Raw genomic sequence first — 19,705 nt, 5'->3', positions numbered from 1 at the left:
GCTTACGGGGGCCGTGGCCCCTCGTGCAGGCGGCCCCGCCTGTTGCCTCTGCAGACTACAATCATGAGGACCACTCAGATGCAGGAAATTACAGGGAGAAGAGGAGTGATGGGAGGGTGTGGAGCGGAGGAGGAGGAGGAGGGGGGGGGGGGGGGGATCTGAAGTAGCTGAACAGTGAGTTGTTTTTCCGCGGGTATTTGGTGCCGATGAGTGAGCGTGATGTTGGTGGATCTTGCTGAGGGTCGGAGGGAATACTCTGAGGAACGAGCTTTTATTTCGGCTGCTTTTTTAAATTCTCCACGGTATTTGGGATCAGAAGGCGTAAAAACTAAGCTTAGTTTATGAAAAAACATTGTCCTCATATGTGGACACTGGGATTATTTCATTATTTATATTTAAAGTAAATTGATCTCCACGTTTGGTCATACAAACTAGAAGTTAACCTTTCTGCACTAGTGCGAATAAACGTCACTATATGTGGACACTGGGATTATTTCATTATTTATATTCTAAAGACTAAAATTGATGTAACATGCACGTCATATCAAACTAGAAGTTTTAACCTTTCCTGCCACTAGATGGCAGACTAAAGCGTCCACTAATGAGGACAAAGGGTTTAAATGAAGCAGAATGAGTTCCGATAAAACCTAAACCGTCATGTCCCCATATGAGGACGCAGGGTCTCAGGAGGTTTAAAGATGTGACTGCTGTCTGAATGTTCTCGTATCGTGTTTAAGTTCTTTCCTTCTTCTTCTTTCCTCCAGATGAGTGTAGAAGGTGACGACAAGCGAACCCGCACTCGGTCCAAGGGAATCAGAGGTGAGTGTTGATCGCGTCCGTCTCATCTCATTCTGTTTCAGCGCCGTGTGTGCACCGATCAGCCACAACATTATGACCACTGTCAGACAGACCTGATCCCAAGCTGATCAAGAATCTGTGGGATCTTATGATGTGTCCTAGTTTGTTTTAAGCGTCTCCATCGTTGAAATCGTCCTGGTGCTCGATGTCGATAGGAAGCAGCAGCAGCAGCAGCCAAAGCAACGAGGTTTTTAAAGGTTCATGTTGGTCGTGTTGCTGCTAACAACCATTATGTGACATTTCATTTTAAGATGAGACTTTGCTGATCCCAGAGGGATTAAATTTAGACGGCACAGACTCAAAAATAGGGAAGGGAAGAACCTAAAGAACTGAAGTGAATATAAGTAATGAACTAACTTCAGTTTGGTGAGTGGGAAAAAAAAGTAGTGAACATTTCAATTTCAAAATAAATGCTGCCCAGAAATGACAGAAACTTTCAGCATATATAACTCACCTCGACTCAAAACCACATGTGGTTCCATTTAGTCCGTTATCTCACATTAATAATGCAGCAGCCTTTAGTGTTTGCTGGGTTTTTTCCCTGAGAACAAAACACGTACAGGTATTAGAATAAACATCAAATCCACAGCTCGTTTCTGTCAATTAAATACGGAAAGGAAACAAAAAAAATCCTTCTCAGACAATATCAGGAGCAAAATCTGATCCAAACATTAGGAGGTGACTCCAGATAACCTGCTGCTGGATCAGTAGAGGGAGGAGGCAGAAAAGCCTCTTAGCTCATCTTTAATCATCAGTTTCAACTGATTTCATTATGGATTCATTTATGAATTATCTTCAAACTGTCGAGAAAACTGCACCTGATTGGTCCGTTGCAATAACGAGCTTCTGTTCTTCTTATTTCGTATATATTTTACTATATTTTCATAGGTTTGGTTGCACATGGAATTAGAAGAAGCTGCAGTAAAAAAACAAAAAAACAATATAATGCATAAAAAGTAGAAGAATTTCTGTTGTTTTTAACCCAGATGTCAAATAGTTGTGATTAGAGCTTTATTTTATTCTTATTATAAAGATAAAGTGTGTTCATACTAAACTATATGTGCATTTTAGTGCGTCCTAATACACATGCACGTGTGTGTGTGTGTGTGTGCGTGTGTGTGTGCGTGTGCGTGTGTGTGTGTGTGTGTGTGCGTCCTGTGTGTGTGTGTGTGTGCGTGTGTGTGTGTGTGTTTGATGTTTAGAACTGAGACAGCCGAGCATCAGTTCACAGGGCTCAGAGCTCAAGGAGGCGTCCAGTCATTTCAGCAGCACATGATGAAAGACTGAGAAACTCAGATGCTACACACATAAACAGTGTGTGTGTGTGTGTGTGTCAGTGTCAGTGTGTGTGTCAGTGTGTGTGTGTGTGTGTTGATACCAGACTCTCTCTGTGACTAATGCTCATGATATCTGAGCCCAAACTGAATTCTCCAAGCATCCGATTGTTTTCTCATTTATTTTATTTTTCGCTGCAAATGAAAATAGGATATTTCTCCAAACCCCCCCCCCAACCAACACACTCCATCCAACCCCGCCCAACCCGACCCCCCACCCCTCCTCCTCCTCCTCCTCGATCGATGTCCACGGCCTCAGAGCTGTGTGTGTTTGTTTGTGTTGCTCGCGAGGAGCACTTGATTTATGTGAGGGAGGCAATTACTATAAGTTGACCCTGAGAGAAGAGCTGTTTTCCACTGATGAAGGCACTTTTGCTTTTTTTTTTTTTTAATTTCATTTCCCCCCCAATTATGATAAAGAACGCGCAACAATTAATCATGTGTTTTATTGCTGAAGTCTGCATAGAATTGTCACTTTTTGTGTTTCGTTTTTTTTTCTGAACGGTGCTGTAACAGTTCGGCTGATCCAGGTTTTCTCTGTGTGTGTGTTTGTTTTGTGCTTGTGTTTGCATGTACACAGATGTGTGTGTGTGTGTGTGTGTGTGTGTGTGTGTGTGAAGTACCTCCGGAGTGTGTAGGTGTTTCTTTCTCCTGATCATGCAGTCGGCCTCTATGAGGAATGCTCCTGGGATTCGTATGCATTTGTGATTTATTGATCTGGGTTTCTTTTAGCAGCGCAGCTTTTTGTGCGTTCGCTCACCTTTGTTCTCCCTCCCTGTGTCTTTCTTCTCCTCCCCCCCCCCACACCCTTCTCTCCCTTTTCTCTCCCCCTCAGTTCCTATTGAGCTTGTTGGACAAGAGCTGAGGTAAGGAAACACCTTCATCTTTGTGCAAATCCTTTTTTATAAAGTTCTTTTATGTGCACCGCCGAACCCCCCCCCACCCCCCCACTCTCACCCCAGCAGCCGCTCATTGACTCACTGTCAGTGCTTCTTTAGATGATGCTGTACGTATATAAATATATATATATATAGAGAGAGATATAAATACATTTTTAGATTTGCTGCTGAGCTCATGGTCAGTGGCTCCACGCGGCTGCTATCGATCCCACGGCCTCTTTTCTGTCTCCTGCTATGCAGTGAAATGGCCGTATGATCTTTTTGCCACCCGATCGAAGGACAGAGGACAGCGAGAGGGAGGAGGGCGGGGGCAAATAATTTAGTTTTCCCTCCTCCCTACGTTCTCCTTCCTGCCCCATGAAGCCAAATCCTCCATCTCCCTCTAAATGATTATTTCATCCTCTCTCGTTTGGTCACACTTCACCCCAGAGCCTGTGCTCTACACCCCCTCCCTCCTTCCCTCACCCACAAAAATAAAAATATAAAATTTAAAAAAATCCTGTTTCATGATAAAGACAGAAAAATCAGCAGGGAGGCGAGAAGGTGCGTCATTTAAAATGCAAATGCAGCATTTCTTAATAAGCGAAATTAATAATAAGGATAATTGAAGTAATAAAGGGCAATTGCTGGGGGAAGTTAATGAGAATTGAAATGAGCCATCCTGAGGGGTCATGGCAACCTGAATGAAAGGAGGAAGAGGAGGGAGAGGAGAGGATACAAAAAAAAGAAAGAAAGAAAAAGGCCTGATGAGGATGAGGATGATGATGATGAGTGGTGAAAAGCAGAGCAGGGGAAATTACAACAGGTCTCCGCTGATCCTTGTCTCCCCCAGTAACAGGATATAGGCCGGTCTTGATGTACGACGCACAATATTGTGTTTTCTCCAGCTTGATGCATCATGTGTGTGGACGGGTGGGGGTGTGGGGGGGACGTGGGGGGGGGGGGGGTTGCATGTCTTTGTGCATGTGCTCAGTCTGCATGTCTTTGCTTCGTTTATCATGACTGACGTTTATTTTATTTATTTATTTATTTATTTTGCCTGTTGGGTCATTGCTGTTGCGTGGGAGGGAGGGAGGGAGGGTTTAAGGGGGAAGGGTGAGGGGAGGGGGGGGGACTAAAATGCACCCATGTCTTAAGCATATCTCTAACCTCCATCCATCCATCTCATCCAGCTGCCCCACCCCTGGATGCAATGGCTCCGGCCATATCAGTGGGAGATACTCACGACACAGAAGGTAGGGCAGATAAAAAAAAACAAAAAAAAAAAAGAAACGCTGTCTCCCCTTCCTGTCTGTCCTCCTCACCCCACCCACCCTCTGTATCCCCCCCTCCACCCCCACCCCCCCGATCCCACAGCATCTGCTCTGTGCTTTTTGAAAGGAAATGCACTTCTTTGGTTTCATGCAGAGCGTTAGATGATATCTGTGCTCAAATTATGAGTGAACTGGGGACCGGAACCGGGGGGGGGGTGGGGTGGGGGGGGGGGGGGGGGGGGGGGGGTTAGTGTGCATCTATTATAAATCAGAACAGAGACTGCACCTCTCAAACATCACTTTAATACAAACATCTAAATGGAAAACGTGGAGGAAGTCGGCAAGTGTCTTGAGCTCTTGTTCTGTAAATAAATAGTTGCTTGCTTTCGGTGCAGGTGGGCTGGACGTCTCCCCCTTTTTTTACAGCTGCTAAGCTAAGCTAAGCTAAGCTAACTGGCTCTAGGTTAAATTCTGCAGCACAAACAGGGAGATATCGTTTTGCTTTTATACAGTTCAGTCCAGGTTCCTTCGGCTTTAGAAACCGTGTCGAGACCTTGACGTCGTCTCAGTTTCCTGAAGGACTCGTTCAAACAAACCTTCCACCGAGATTTTCATGGAGTTGCAGATTTTCTTTTGTCTGATCACCCACAAACAAAGTGAATCTCAACGCTTGCCTTGAAATTTAGCTTTTACACTTAACCTCCTGAGACCCCGCGTCCTCATACGGGGACGTTAAACGTTTAAACTTTTATCCTCGTAACTAGATACTAGTTGGTGTAAAAACATGACAGCGGTCACGTTAACAACAGTGGACAAAGGTACAAAACCTCATCAAATTTTACAGCTGAAACTTGTTTATTTATAATTATTAACGTTTCTACTTTAACACGAGAAATTCTGTCAATAGCAAGAACTCGACTGAGGACGTTGTGACTTTATTATTTGCTGTTCTGCTTTTGCACGACAACGTTCAGACATGAGAATTCACAGTTTTATATTTTGTTACATATTAATGACTTTATTATAATATTGATATAACATTATATAAAATAATCCTGGTGTCCACACATGAGGACATCATTTTCTTCGACACTCTTACGTTCTACTAATCCCAAATAAAGAGAAATTAAAAGTAAATACCAAACACGAGCTCAGGTCTCAGGAGGTTAAAGAAATAAAAAGAGGTTCCAGGTAGTTTTTTGTCGGTCGTATCGTGACCTGGACGACTGAGAACCTTCACCGATGGTTTTTAAAGATATCGGTCGAATCATTCTGAGCTCGTTCATCATCATCATTCTGAATAAACAGACTCCGCTGAGAGTGACTCCCCGAAGCCTCCAGATCCACAACAAAGTAATGAACTTCTCAGCTTCTAAATGTGATTTCTTCAGGATTTTTATTTCTAACTCCCCCTCCCTCCTTCCCTCCCTCCTTCCCTCCCTCCTTGTTTCTCATCTCTCGCCCTCAGAGGCCCCTAGGTGTGAGACTCGGGGCCCGCTCACTGGCTTGTGACTCCTCTTTATTGAGGGGGGGGGGGGCAGATATTAGCTATCTGTTTACATGTGTACTCGTTCAGCGGGCAATTTTCAGATGCACTTTGTTTATAGATCGTCCCTGCGTCTCCCCTCGGCGTCTCCCAGGTGAGAGCGAGAGGGAGTTTATTGGATTTCACCCTCCGCTGCTTCGCCCGCCCGCCTCTCCATGCAAGTTGTTCATTAAACGTTCCACTCAATTGGCTGAGATTGCTTGTGATGTGTGAGCAGAGCAAGCGACGAGCGAGCATGGCGCCCCCCTCAGGCCGCTTCATCCGTCTTCATGTCTATCTTATCTTTATCTCACAAGGTGCATGAGGTTTTATTGGACGTGTTCGAGTGCGTTTTCCGATTGCAGAAGTGCTTTATTTTCGTCTTTTCTCCCTTCCCTCCCTCCGTCATAAGCATCCTGGGCTGCCCCATAGCGAGAAAGCGACGCCTCGAGGAAGCAGAGGCCGAGCAGGAGCAGGAGCAGGAGCAGGAAGCGGAGCGTCCCGCCTCCAAGAGGAAGTCCCACCCCCTGAAACTGGCCCTGGACGAGGGCTTCAGCGCCGAGAGCGACGCCAGCAGCGAGGCCGAGGGCGAGGGGGACAAGGACGGGGAGAAAACAGAGGAGGGCAAGAAGGGGGAGGAGCAGGAGGAGGAGGAGGAGGAGGAAAAGGAGGAGAGCGATGCGGGCGTAGAGGAGGTGGAGGAGGAGATGACGGAGGACGTCACACAGGACGGACAGACAAACGGACCAGAGGAGGAGACGCAGCAGAAGGAGGAAGGTAGTTCTGTTTCATGCATCAGTCAACGAGTTAAATTCACTACAGACAAACAAAAAAATTTGTCCATAAAAGTTTCATCGGCATCAAAATAAACATGATTATTATGTGAAGAGAAACTTATCAGACATTTTACTATAATTATCAGGTATTTGAGTTAAAGTGAACAATGCAAACTGATTTGTTTTGCTGATGTTTTTACTTGTTCTGAAGTTGTGACTCTTTAAATCTTCTCGACCCTAAAACTAAACCTTCTTCTTTTCTTTTTTCTGACATTTATTACCAACAATGTTCTGGTAACGTTAATGTTCAGCTAAAGATAAACTGAGGAAAATGGTTCATATCAGTAAAAGTAAAGTCTGATCATGTGGTAAATACATAGAACTCATGCTGGTTTTTAATGGAGACATGTGAACAGAAACTTGAAGCTGCTTCCAGACGTTTGGCCTGTAGTTTTTCTACGTTCTGTGTCACATTTATTGTCTTTAAAACCACTAATCCAACAAAATAAGACATTTGGAGTCACCCTGGTATCAACAAGGGATAAATAAGTATTTAACTTTAGTTCACAACTGTTTTACTAGAATATAGACATTTCTTAAAAGCAAGAACTTTTTGGAATTGTATTTTTTTTCCCCAAGTCCCCAAAATCCATCTTACTTCTTGCAGATAAATCAAAATTTGTTCTCGAATATATATCTTATAAATCTCCAAACCCAGATATGATTCTGTTCTGTGTGTGGATGCTGAGTTAATGAGTGAGTAAAGTTGGCGGAAGGCTCCTTGAATCAGAGGCGTCATGATTAAAGCGTCCTCTGATGAACCGTTTGGGTTTTAAGTGGATTGATTTGGGCGTCATGCAGAGGTCTGACTTCACCGTCCTTACCGGCACTATAGCTGTCATCCCTGGTGATGACTCCTCCTAACGAGGTCCCAGGAGTCCCAGCGTCTCCGAGCTGATGGAGGTGATGATGCAGCTGACTCACCCTCCGTCCTCTTTGTTTTTTTTGTTTTTTGTTGTTGTTGCAGAGGAAGAGTGTGTGATCATCGAGCCTGAACCCAGAGCAGCAGCAGCGGCAGCATCAGCGGCGGCGGCGTCGCCGGCCGAGGAGCGCGAGCCTCCCTCGCAGAGCGCCGAGGAGGTGGCCAACTCTCTCCTCCACCTGGGCAACATGACTCCAAGCGTGTCCGCTCAGCAGCCTGTTGCCATGGAGACGGAGGAGGACGTCACCGCGGTGGACGCTCGGGGCGAGGGAGCGGACGAGGAGCATGGGGACCGCGTTGACGAGAGGGAAGGAGAAGAGGAGGAGGACGCGTCCGTCCTGCAGAGGGAGGTGGAGGAGGAGGAGGAGCAGCGCAAGGACTCGAGCCACAGCGAAGGCGTCCAACGCCAACAGATCAAAGGTGACGAGGAGGAGGAGGAGGAGCAGGAGCAGGAGGGGACGGTAGAGCCACCACAGCAGAGGCAGGACGCTCCAGCAGCAGAAGAAGAAGAGGAAGAAGAGGAGGAGGAGGAGGAGGAGGAGAAGGAGGAAGAGGAGCACAGGGACCATGTTCTGCCACTTTCTGATGTGCCAACTGCCATCCGCACCATCACCAGCACCGCAGCAGCTCAGGGAACTCACATCAAGACAGAAGACCACAGGGCCAGTCCTCCGGAGGACTACAACTCACACAGGGCCAGTCCCCTGGAGAACTATAACAGAGCCAGCCCCCTCCACAAATACGACTCTCACAAGCCGGGCTCGCTACACAACTACATGACCGGTCCCCCGCTCAGCTTCAGCTGCCACAGGGCCAGTCCGCTGGAGGACTACTTCCCCATCCCCAGAGGCGAGGGCTACAAAACGGGCCACAAGGCCTCGTCCTCGGCCTCGCCGGACGTCATCGAGGTGCGGTCGGACCGGTCGGAGGAGAAGGACTTCGAGGACGCGGACGGGGACGACGAGCGCGACGACGAGGACAGCCTGTCGCAGCGCTCCGCGGTGACGGACGAGTCGGAGATGTTCGACATGACCCGCGGGAACCTGGGCCTGCTGGAGCAGGCCATCGCCCTGAAGGCGGAGCAGGTGAAGCCGGCCGGGCCCAGGGAGCTGCTCCGCGCCCCGGACATCCACCACCAGCGCTACTTCACCATGGAGGACAGGCCCAAGCACCTGGACGTCATCCGCAAGAGCTACTTCAGCAAAGGTAGGACGAGGGGAGCAGAGAGCCATCCAGCTTTGAGAGCTCCGTTAGAGAGCTCAGTTCAGTCAGGAAAAATGTCACTTTCTCTTCACCGTCATCCTGGGATGTCAGGCAGCAGGCTTTAAAAGCTTTAAAGGTTTAAAAAGCCGCGTGTCTTTATGCAAAGTTGAGCTAATTATCCCCTTGTTCTAGCTGCGTGTTTAACATTCAGGTACGAGGAGAATACGAGTGTCCTCAAGAAAGATGGAGAATTTCAATTTATTTTTTGGTAACGCTAATGGAAATGGAGACACAGGAAATCATGACCCACAAACACAGAGGCTATGACTTAAAGCGTAGGTGGGTGTGCAGCCCCTAGGGGTCCACGCAGGTACTGCAGGGGGCGTCTCAAAGTCTTTGGTTGATTAGACTTTTGTTATATATTTTTATATTTTTCTCCACAAATTTATTTAAATAGACATGAGTCCAACACATTTTAGTAAAGGTAGAGTAAAGCTAATAATACATATTTATAAATAACACTAGGTTTTATTTTAATATAGCACATATTTAGTAGGTAGGGGGTCCGTAAAGCAGATGAAGCAGCGAGGCCTCAGTTTTTTTTTTTTGTGAATCGTCACCAACGTGAACAGAAAAGGAGAAAGTCGACGCTCTGGCCCCAAAAAACTCTGCGCCCTGTGAACCAGCGTGATTTGTCAAAGCTCGTGTCGGGAGCAGAGCGTGCAAATAAACACAGTGTACCAAATAAACGGCGATGAGTCACAGAGCTCCGTTCAGATGTAACGGGAAGAGGAGGGAGGGGGGGTGAAGTGGCTCCAGCTGAAGAGAGGAGGGGAGGGGAGGGGCGACAACACGGCCAGTTAAAAAAAAAAAAAAGCGCAGGTCGCTGCAGACTGTTTGTTTACGTGCCGCATGCGTTGCGGCCTCGTGCTCCACAGCTGGCGCGCTGCCCACTTGTCATGCTCCTCGCGCTATAGCGGCGCCGTGATTACATGCCTGATAGTGCTGCCCTCTCCTTGGCCTCGACTCCCTCCCGCGGTGACGCTCCTGTTCTGCTCGACGCTAATTAGGAGACGCGTGTCTCGTTAACATTCAATTTGAAGGACCAACAGAGCATCGCGCCACCCTCTTGCTCCTTTTTTTTTTTTTTTTTTTTTTTTCCCTCTCCACTCGTGTAGTGAGAGCGACCAACACCGTTTACCGTTTACCTGGAGGAGCCTCGTTAATCCTGAGGTTCGATACCACCGATTTACTTTCCGATCTGCGATACCGATCCAAATACCGATACCGTGCAAAGACACGTAATGTTCCCGGTAAATCTAAAAAAATAGCTTCTATTTATTCAGAATACAAGACATCAGAGTTTATTTATTTATTTTAAACTCTTTTACTATATATGTGACACAATCATACAAAACATATAAAAATGTTGTTTCAAACAAAAAAATAAATAATTAAAATAATATAATTATATTATAATAAATGATTGTTTAACAATTAAGAACGACTATAAAATGAAACGTTGCATCTGTGCTGTAGTTTAACCTGAGTTTGTGTTTCACAAGGTTTGTTGTGTTGCTACAACTTAATACTTTAGTTACTTTCTATTGTGTTTCTGTTAATATGCATTAACTCGAATGACTGAAGTATCCAAAGTATCGATATTTTGATCGACCTGGTATCGTAAGTATGAATATTTCAGTTCAGCGTGAGATTTGTTGTTTCCTTCCTCCTGGTGGATCTTTCAGATGTTGTTGACAGGGTTTTGAAAATGTTTGAGCCAAACGAAGCGAGGTTGAACTTTGAAAATCATAATTACAGTAACGCATAAACCACCCCGCGCATTAGAGAGACGGGTGAGACGAGAGGAGAGGATACAGATGGTGTTGCTTTCACACAGCAGTCTGAAATATGTCTAGATTTCATGCTCAGCCGAGCAGACCGTCTGATGGCGTTAACCGCTCGCTTTTATCCCCCACATCCGTCCCGACTTTCCCTCTCCTCGCATTTATTTCTTCTTCTTCTTCTTCTTTTCCCCTCGTCCTTGTCTCCTGATGTCTCACGCTGTCCCGTCCCGTCCCTCTGTGGTCCAGAGAGCTCTAGGCCCGAGAAGAGGGAAATCAAGTGTCCGACGCCGGGTTGTGATGGAACGGGTCACGTGACCGGTCTTTACCCCCACCACCGCAGCCTGTCAGGCTGTCCGCACAAGGACAGGATCCCCCCCGAGAGTGAGCGCTTCTCTTTTCTTTTTATTTTAATTCTTTTTTGCAGCTGCTTAGAAAATGAAAACGATACCGGGGTGAATGAAAGTGTCTGACGCTGCCTGTGTCTCCTCCTCAGTTCTGGCCATGCACGAGAACGTCCTGAAGTGTCCGACCCCCGGCTGCACCGGCCAGGGCCACGTCAACAGCAACCGCAACACGCACCGCAGGTACGTCGCACACGCCGTCCTTAACAAGCGCACACATAGTGTCGTGTCTGGAGCGTCCACGTCCCTGCAGACGAGCAGCGTTTTCACAGATTCATGTATTCAGGACGGGCTGACACGTGTCAGACCACATCACGCCCGTTTCACGCAGTCAGCAGCAGCGTGCCCTCCTTTTAATATATTCTCCTTCTCTCTCGCTCCAGTTTGTCTGGTTGCCCCATCGCTGCTGCAGAGAAACTGTCCAAGGGCCACGAGAAGCAGCCCCTCCCTCATCTCGGCGGCGAGCACCTCAAGGGAAGCCCCAACGACAGAGTGCTGAGGTGGGTCCTCGCGCACATGGCTGAGCTCTCACAGGACAGGAAAAAAACAGAATAACTAATCACACTGGGTGTTTAAATAAGAAAAGAACAGGAAGTTAACGTCTTAAAACGAGCTTGATTACACCTTATTTTATTCTCATTAATGCAAATATCTCGATAAAATAACCTTCAGTCATTGAAACCTTCTTAAGTTTTATATTTCCGGTTTATGTCGTGGTGTCACTTCTGTCCAATATTAGTTCACTAGTTTAGTTAGTTACATGTTAATGAACGTGCACAGACTGTAGTTTATTAGTTATTAAGCGTTTGATTTAACGTTCCCGTTCTCATATGTCAAATAATCCAATAATAAGTATTAACTGTATCAGATATATACCATCACGTTACAGAATGTAGAAACTGAGAAATAATTAAATGTTAAATAAAAGGTTTTAGGAACCATTTCCAAAGCTTTTAAACTTATCTAATTACCTTGTAATGGTTTTTTGTCCGCTCCGGGCCCCCGTGGAAATGAAACGGAGCGTGACGGGGTCTCGTGTCGACCCGGGACCGGTGACCTTTTCCTCTCACATAAAGACCGACCCGAGCCCCTCACAGCTGAGCCCGAACCCGTCAAGGTTAACTGCTTTACTACAGAGACAGTCCTGACCTTGGTTACTGTGCCCCCCCCATCCCCCCACCCATCCCTCCCTCCTTCTACCCCCCCACACATGAGAGGTGGAGCCGACCTGTTAATGACTCAATAATAAGCAGAAAGTTGAAGCTTCCAGTCTGAGGTGACAGTAATCATTACTGTCACCTCAAACCCTAAGATCTCTTTATCACTATTCATCCACCCCCCTCCCTCACCCCCCCTCCTACAGCCCCAACACCCACCCACCCCCCACCCCCCACCACCCGCCGGCCCAGGCAACGTGATCATGGCCGAAAGAATGATAATTAACACAAACCAGACACCGGTATTATACCAAGTCCGCGCGCCTCCTCCTCCTCACTGGTATTTTAATTAATAATGCAGCCGATAAGCTAATTATGCAAGTTATAGGGGCATTGCAGGGGGAGCAGGAGGAAAAAAAAAATAATAATTGCTTTCCTTGAGGAGGACCTCATCAGCGGTCGGACAAAGCATTGAGGATTAAAACGTAATAAGGCCTGCTTTGTTTTCTCAGATTGTTATTCAAATGAGGCTGTTGTGTGCGAGGCTGAAGGATTCCTCAGCGCGATGAATTCATGCAAAAGGGAGAAATAAGCAACAGAAACCCCCTGTGATCCATGCGTGGTTTTTTAGAAAGAGTTAAGCGGCGTGCCACCGCGTCCCGTCGGCCGCGTGACTGCAGGCCAGGTCTTGTAGCTCGTTAGCGGACGTATGGTTGGAGACGAGGGGCTGTGATATGGAACCCGAGGAAAGAAGAGGTTAAAGTAATAACAAACAACAAGAAGAAGACAGGAAGGTCACTTCACTTCACTGCTGCTGCTGCTGCTGCTGCTGCTGCAGGGTCCGTGTATGTTCCCGTCGTTGGATTTTTTCAGAAATAGACATTAAAAAACAGAAGATGAGAGGAAATTCAAAAATTTAAATTGAAATTCATTTATTTTCTTTATCAGGGTCAAGAATGGATGAATAAAACTTTAAAAAAATAGTTTTGTTTCTCAATAACAAAAAAAATAAAATCAGTAGAAGACAGAATTGTGTGACCGGAAGTTTTCAAAGTAAGAGCATGGATCAGCACAATAAAAGAGTCTCAGTGAGGAGGACGTGGCTGCAGAAAAACTAAGCTGCATATTTCAGGTAAAAACTAAAACTAGCTCCATATAATCAGGGAATAGTTCACTACTAGCTAACATTATAACATTACTCTGGTACGTGTGCAGAGATTCCTGCAGATGATAAACCTCGTTTTACCATCACATCAAACATCACGTCACAGGGACGGGGCTGTTTCAGGACAGACTGGGGGCCCTTAATTACAGATTTGCTTATTTACTGTAGTCCTAGTGTTTTTCTTTTCTTTTTGCATGTCCTCAAAGCTAGATTTGTGTCATTTTGTCGTTGCAGCGTCTATAGGGGTCCATCATTGTCTGAGGGGATATATCGGTCGTGGGGGGGGGGGGGGGGGGGGGGGGGGACCAGGGAAACCTCAGAGAGGAGTCATATATTTGGCCTGAAAATGGAAACTCCCGGTTGGAAAATATGAAAAAATTGTGCTTTTTTTTTTCTTCTAACAAATGTATTACTTTTTTTAGAGGCAGAAAATGAAAACAGTTCTTAAAATTTCATGTATCCGTTCTCCGCCCTGATGAAGACAAAAAGCCTTGAATTTTAAAAATGAAAATCAAATAACGGCTCATTTTTCTCTGAACGGAAAAATCCAGCGACCAAATTATACAGGGACCCTGCTGCTGCTGCTGCTGCTGGGTCTGTCCTCCATCTTTCACCACTCCCCCTTCTCTCTATCCTCCTCCTCTGGTTTATCAGTGGATTTACGCCAACAGGTCTGACAAAAGCCCCGGCTCTCTAGGAAAACGAGAGGGCTTAAAGCTCATAAATTCCATGCTGTACAACATGCAAATGTGCCCTCTGCTGATAAGAGAGCTTTTAATCCTGCTGCACTCCTGCTAAGTACACCGTTGCCCCTATCTTTGCTCTCTCCGTTTCACTACTCTACCTCTTTCTTTTCCTTTCTTCTCTTTTTTTTTTTGTCCTCCTCTTCTCATTTCTAAATTCTAATTTCTGCTTCGTTTCTTCTTCTTCTTCTTCTTCCGACCTCCCACCTCAGCCCCGCCCTGACCTCCTCTCCCTCTCCCCCCGACAGGCCCATGTGCTTCGTGAAGCAGCTGGACGTGCCCCAGTACGGCAGCTACCGGCCCAACATGGGGCCGTCCACGCCTCGCGCCAACCTGGCCAAGGAGCTGGAGAAGTACTCCAAGGTGTCCTTCGATTATGCAAGCTTCGACGCCCAAGTGTTCGGGAAGCGCACGCTTGCTCCAAAGATGCCCACCAGCGAAACCTCACCCAAAGCCTTCAAAAGTAAGAGGAGGGGGGAATCTGAGCCGCCGTCCGTTACGATGATAACTGTCGGCGTCGTTGTTAAAGTCCTGTTTTTTCCCGCAGCCAAGCCCTCGTTCCCCAAGTCGTCGTCGTCGCCGCCGCCCAGCCTCGGTCTCCACGGTTACGGGAAGAGCTCCTCCCTGGCCTACGATTACTCCCACGACGCCGAAGCTGCTCACATGGCCGCCACTGCCATCCTCAACCTGTCCACCCGCTGCTGGGAGAAGCCCGAGAACCTCAGCACCAAACCCCAGAACAAGGTAAGAAACCCGCCGCAACATTATGACCACCCGGCATGAAAGGGCCTCCTGACAATTCAGGGTTCTGCTGGCATTCATTCATTCATTCATGTGGGTTATTTAGACATGTAGCACCCACCTACATGTTAAAAAAACAAATTATTGCCTTAATTTGACTTTAACTGGACAACTTGATTGCATGTTAACACGTTCTCAATAGGATTTCTCCTTATCTGATTAAGAAACTCAGATAATGTGATTGGATCAGTTTTTTCCGGCATGTATATGCCTTAATCAGACTTTAACTGGACATCGCGTGTGCGCATGAATAAAAACATTCAAGAAAGCCGGTCGCAGAAGAAGAAGAAGAAGAAGGTAAACAGAGCTGGTGGAAGAACCACCTGAGGGATAGCGCCATCTATCTGCACCAGAAGTAGCGACACATTATGAGATATGAGATTAAAACAGCTGAACTGTTTTCCATCTGGTTGTTGTTTGAGATTCTGGTCTGACACATGAACGAAAACCCACTGAAAAGACACATGTCGCCACCTAGTGAGGAGGAGGAGGACGTGTTTCCATCAGTTATTCAATTTCCTTTGTTGCATGTAATCGATTAAACCATAGAGGCATCGATCACAGAGGCCCCTCCCCTTTTAAAGGCCCCTCACTAACACCACGGTGTTGCCACATCCGTCCTCCACAAACCTCCACAACATTAGGAAGGTGGTCATAATGTAATGTCGTATATTTGAGCAGCTCTGCTGAAGGTTTTATTGCTGTTAAGTGTTCGAATCTTCCCGGCTCCATAAGACTCAGAGAAGGAGATTATGAGCTCATTGTGCAGATGAAACATTGCAGGTAGCTGGAGAGATGAGAGGGGATGTAGTAATGGGTGTGTCTTTCTCCTCTCCTGCTCCTCTCCTCCTCCTCCTCCTCCTCCTCCTTCGCTCCTCCACTCTGCATGAATATATCATCAGGAGGCATTGGCTTACAGCAACAGGAAGGTGTTGAGATTCGGTTGCATCACCTCTCTCCCATCCTTTCATCGTTTCATCCCTCCATCCCACACACTTTTCATGTTGTTATTGAATTTGGCCGACTGCCAGTTCCCTGGATTACTTTTCCACCAGGTAGCCTTCTTTTCATTATCTGCCGGACAGATCTCCCACTCTCCCTCTTCCCTCCCCCGCTACTCTTTCTTTCATTTTCTTTTCTCCCCCCCTCCCCTCCTCTTCCCCTTTTTATCTTCTCCTCTTGAAAGTCTCACTCTTTATCTCTCTGTTTCCCGCTCGCTCCATCCCTTCCCCTCCCTGTGCACAGGAGGTGTAATTGGAGCACCACTTTCCCCCATATTGTGATTTTTAAAAGCCTTTTTGCCTCACAGAGGAGAGAAAGTGACTGCTTCATCATTTTTTTCGATTTCCTGACACGGTTTTAAGGAAGATAAAACGCGAAAATGAATGTCTCTGGCAGCAAAGCGGTGCAAGGTGTTGTTCGGGGGAGGAAGTGATCCAAGAGCAGGCCTGAGCGGCGCGGGATCAGCTGGGGGAACTGATCGGGATTCAGAGCCTGAGCCGCGTTGAAATCTAATATCGAAACACGGGAATACTGAGCTCATCAACATGGGACGTTTCTGGGAACTGGTCCCGCTTTTCTCTCCTCTCCTCCTCACCCTTTGATTTTTTCTGGCCCTTGACCAGCGCATGTGAGCGCCATTTTACATGAAAGCTAAAAACATGGCTCATCTCCCCCCCTCCCCCCCTCCATCCCTCCCTCCCTCCATCCCTCCCTCCGTCCCCCTCCCCTGTTTCTGTTCGTCTGCCAACCCTGTAAGAAAGCTTGAGGAGATGAAGCGCGGTGTTATTGCTGCTGGCGCTGATGTACATTAGATAAGATGACTAATAGGGTCGTGTTCTGAACCTGAGCGCTCAGAAAAACGTTTGACCGAACAGGACAAGAAAAAAAAAAAAAAAGAAAAAGAAACCGAATATGAACCGAAACTGGGTCAAGAACACGAGTGGATCTAGAAAAGACGAGTTAAAGAAGAACGCGATGAAAGTTTAGGGACAAAGTCAAAGACCTTAATCCCACACTAGCAGTAAAAACAGGTTTCCCTGTTCATTCGACGTATTTATTCACGTTTAAACATATTTAAACTTCTATGTCTGTGATGTCAACAGCAGCTACCGTAATAACTGTAGCCTGCGCGCAACATTTTTTTCTCATTCATAAAAAGCTAAAATTGGGGACATTTTGCAGGAACAGCTCATATACACACAGATATAGTGAATTAATGCACAAATATAATATTTGTCTTATTTCTTTGATAATTTGAGTAATTTTTTTATGCAGAAAATACTGAAAGGTGCAAAGAATTTTAAGTGCCACCGTAGTTTGAACTATATAAATGATGAAAAAAACAAAATGTGTCACACAGTTTGTGAAGTTATTGAAACTCAACTGATATTATTGTGAATTATATGAGTTGTCAGTTGTCTCCACCTCCTCACGAGTCACTGCTCACGCCATCAGGCTCAGGTTCAGCCGGGTCGTCTCCTGTAAACTAATGAAAAACAGCAGTGACTGACTGAAGACTGATGTCTGGGACTGTCAAGAAATAAAATGAAAATAAATTAAAAAACGCCGTGTGCACACACGAACTTAGCCGTAACGAGGCCGCGCACACAAACTACACGGCCGAGAAAGAGGAGGAAAAAAGGCTGATTGGAGTAAAAAACTGATGCTGATATCTTTGTGTTCTGAAATGCAAATTTCTGTAATTAAATTAAAAAGCAACTCCTGATTTCTTACAAAAAAAATCAAGCTTTTTAAGTGTTTTTGATGGTGATGATGATGATGTTGCCATGGTGACAGCGACCCAATGCTTTCCCCCTGCAGGAGATGGACATAGAGGTGGACGAGAACGGCACCCTGGACCTGAGCATGAAGAAGCCCATTAAACGCGAGGGCAGTCTGTCCGGCACCAGCCCCGGGGTTCGGTCGCCCGACCCGTCCTCCTCCTCGTCCTCGCTGCACCACGGCGGCAGCGGGATGACGTCGCCCAACGTGCACAGCTACAAGCAGGAGGACTGGGAGGGGCCGCTGGACTACACCAAACCCAACCGCCAAAGAGAGGAGGAAATGGACGAGGTCGGTGCAGTGAGATCAGAACTTCTAGCGATATTAGTCTCAAAGGAGGAACCGCCACATAAATAACAACACACACACACACACACACCAACACCCCCGAGGCTTTTCAGTGGAAAAAACTCTTGTTTTCATCACTTTGTCTTCGTCTAATTCCATTTCCTCACTTCCTGCCTCCTTTTCCTCATTATTCATTTATTTCAGTGAAATGTGAGAGTTACTGTACAGTTAAAACACCGCTCCGTGTAACGGAGGTGGTGTGTCAGGTGCATTGCACCATCCCGGATTTGGCATATGCTAATTCTCCCTCCTTTGAACTTTTTCAAAAGAAATATAAAGGGCCGTGAATGTTAATTTTTTATGAGGACATTCCGCATTCGGAAACATCACTTGTCTCGGGGAGAATAAAGGAGAGATTTGGTGCACGTGGTGTTTGGAAAAGTTTTTTTTTCTTAGTATCGTATGGTTCAACTATAGAGGAAAGGAGAGAACTGCAGCGTTTCAACGTTCCTCTGGGTGGTTTATGGGACGGCGGTAACTTTTTGAACCAATCACAGCTCTGCACACGAGTTGTGTTTGAGTAAACGCTGCATGATGCAATTTTCTTCTGGTTTCATTGATAAAAGTCATTATAAGATTCAACCAGATACAACCGTCTGCCAACTTTGGTTCCTCCACAACTAAACCACTTAGAGAGATTCTGACTTTAGTTATAGAAACTTCATAGTCTTGTCTTTAAAACGAGACCAGGACCATGAATGAGCTCCAACATGTTCATGAGCAGCTTCAGTTTCCTGTCAGAAAGTGTGGAATGATAAGAGGTGAACCGTTTTTCAGATGGAGCACACGGGCCAGTCGTACGTCTCGTCCGACCCGGAGGACTGTGACATGATGCAGGACATGATGGAGGAGAGGAAGTACCCGGGAGAGGTCACCACCCCGAGCTTCAAGGTCAAGTTCCAGCCCAAGGACAGCAAGAAGGAGCTGCTCTCGTAAGTAACGGTGGAGAGGAGGCTGCACCCATGCTAACGCCATGCTAACCTCCTTCGCAGGTTTGCAGGTTGTGCCTCTGCAGCAGTTTTCATCCTTAATGTAGGATACTGATTTAGTTTAACCTCCTAGGTTTCATTGCAGCTTCATTTGAATTTAAATGCTTTAGTCTGCCATCTAGTGGTAGCAGAGATAAAAACCTTCGTTTCTGGTTTGATGTGACATGCAAATTTAACAAATTAGCCATTTTTGCTAGTAAGCAAGTGCTTGTTTGAGGACGTTGGGACTTCACTCTTTGCAATTCTGCTTTTGCTCAGTCATGTTCAGGTATTAAAATAAGCAGTTTTACATTTTGTCACACACTTAATATAATATAAATAATGAAATAATCCCAGTGTCCACATATGAGGACATTGTTTTTTTTCAAAAACTACTACTTCCTGTTGGAGGATGACGCTTAGTTTTTGTACGTCTCAGGTCTTAATAATCCCAAATACTGTGGAGAAATTAAAAAAGCAGAGCAAACAAGAGGAAGGTTAAAGCCTGGAACAAGTTGCTCCCAAGAAAACATCCAAACGATGTTCACGGTGCAATTTAAGAGGAAATCATGATTGTAAACAACCTATCATCCATTCATACTATAAAAGTAGCCATGTTCATTTGTGTTTGTGGTGTAAACCTGTGGAATAAACTAGACGA

General features: G+C 46.1%; 1 protein-coding gene across 14 annotated transcripts in view; it reads left to right on the top strand.

Annotated features, from left to right (window-relative positions):
* Positions 1–19,705, top strand: part of myt1b (myelin transcription factor 1b) — a 118,684-nt gene that overhangs the window by 89,679 nt on the left and 9,300 nt on the right. For 9 of the 14 annotated variants that reach the window (XM_047593157.1, XM_047593207.1, XM_047593189.1 and 6 more), the window contains 12 exons: positions 765–819; positions 3,028–3,058; positions 4,264–4,326; positions 6,282–6,646; positions 7,673–8,833; positions 10,924–11,058; positions 11,171–11,261; positions 11,462–11,578; positions 14,356–14,606; positions 14,691–14,887; positions 17,768–18,019; positions 18,854–19,008. In XM_047593157.1, coding sequence (XP_047449113.1) covers positions 765–819; positions 3,028–3,058; positions 4,264–4,326; positions 6,282–6,646; positions 7,673–8,833; positions 10,924–11,058; positions 11,171–11,261; positions 11,462–11,578; positions 14,356–14,606; positions 14,691–14,887; positions 17,768–18,019; positions 18,854–19,008 — 2,873 coding nt within the window. The remainder of the gene's footprint in view (positions 1–764; positions 820–3,027; positions 3,059–4,263; positions 4,327–6,281; positions 6,647–7,672; positions 8,834–10,923; positions 11,059–11,170; positions 11,262–11,461; positions 11,579–14,355; positions 14,607–14,690; positions 14,888–17,767; positions 18,020–18,853; positions 19,009–19,705) is intronic. The other 5 variants (XM_047593171.1, XM_047593237.1, XM_047593164.1 and 2 more) reach the window with 2 other exon arrangements.

The sequence above is a fragment of the Mugil cephalus genome, chromosome 1 (assembly GCF_022458985.1).
Source record: "Mugil cephalus isolate CIBA_MC_2020 chromosome 1, CIBA_Mcephalus_1.1, whole genome shotgun sequence".
Taxonomy (NCBI): Eukaryota; Metazoa; Chordata; class Actinopteri; order Mugiliformes; family Mugilidae; genus Mugil; species Mugil cephalus.
Note: the sequence above shows the minus strand (reverse complement) of the source record. Positions and strands in the feature narration are given on the sequence as shown.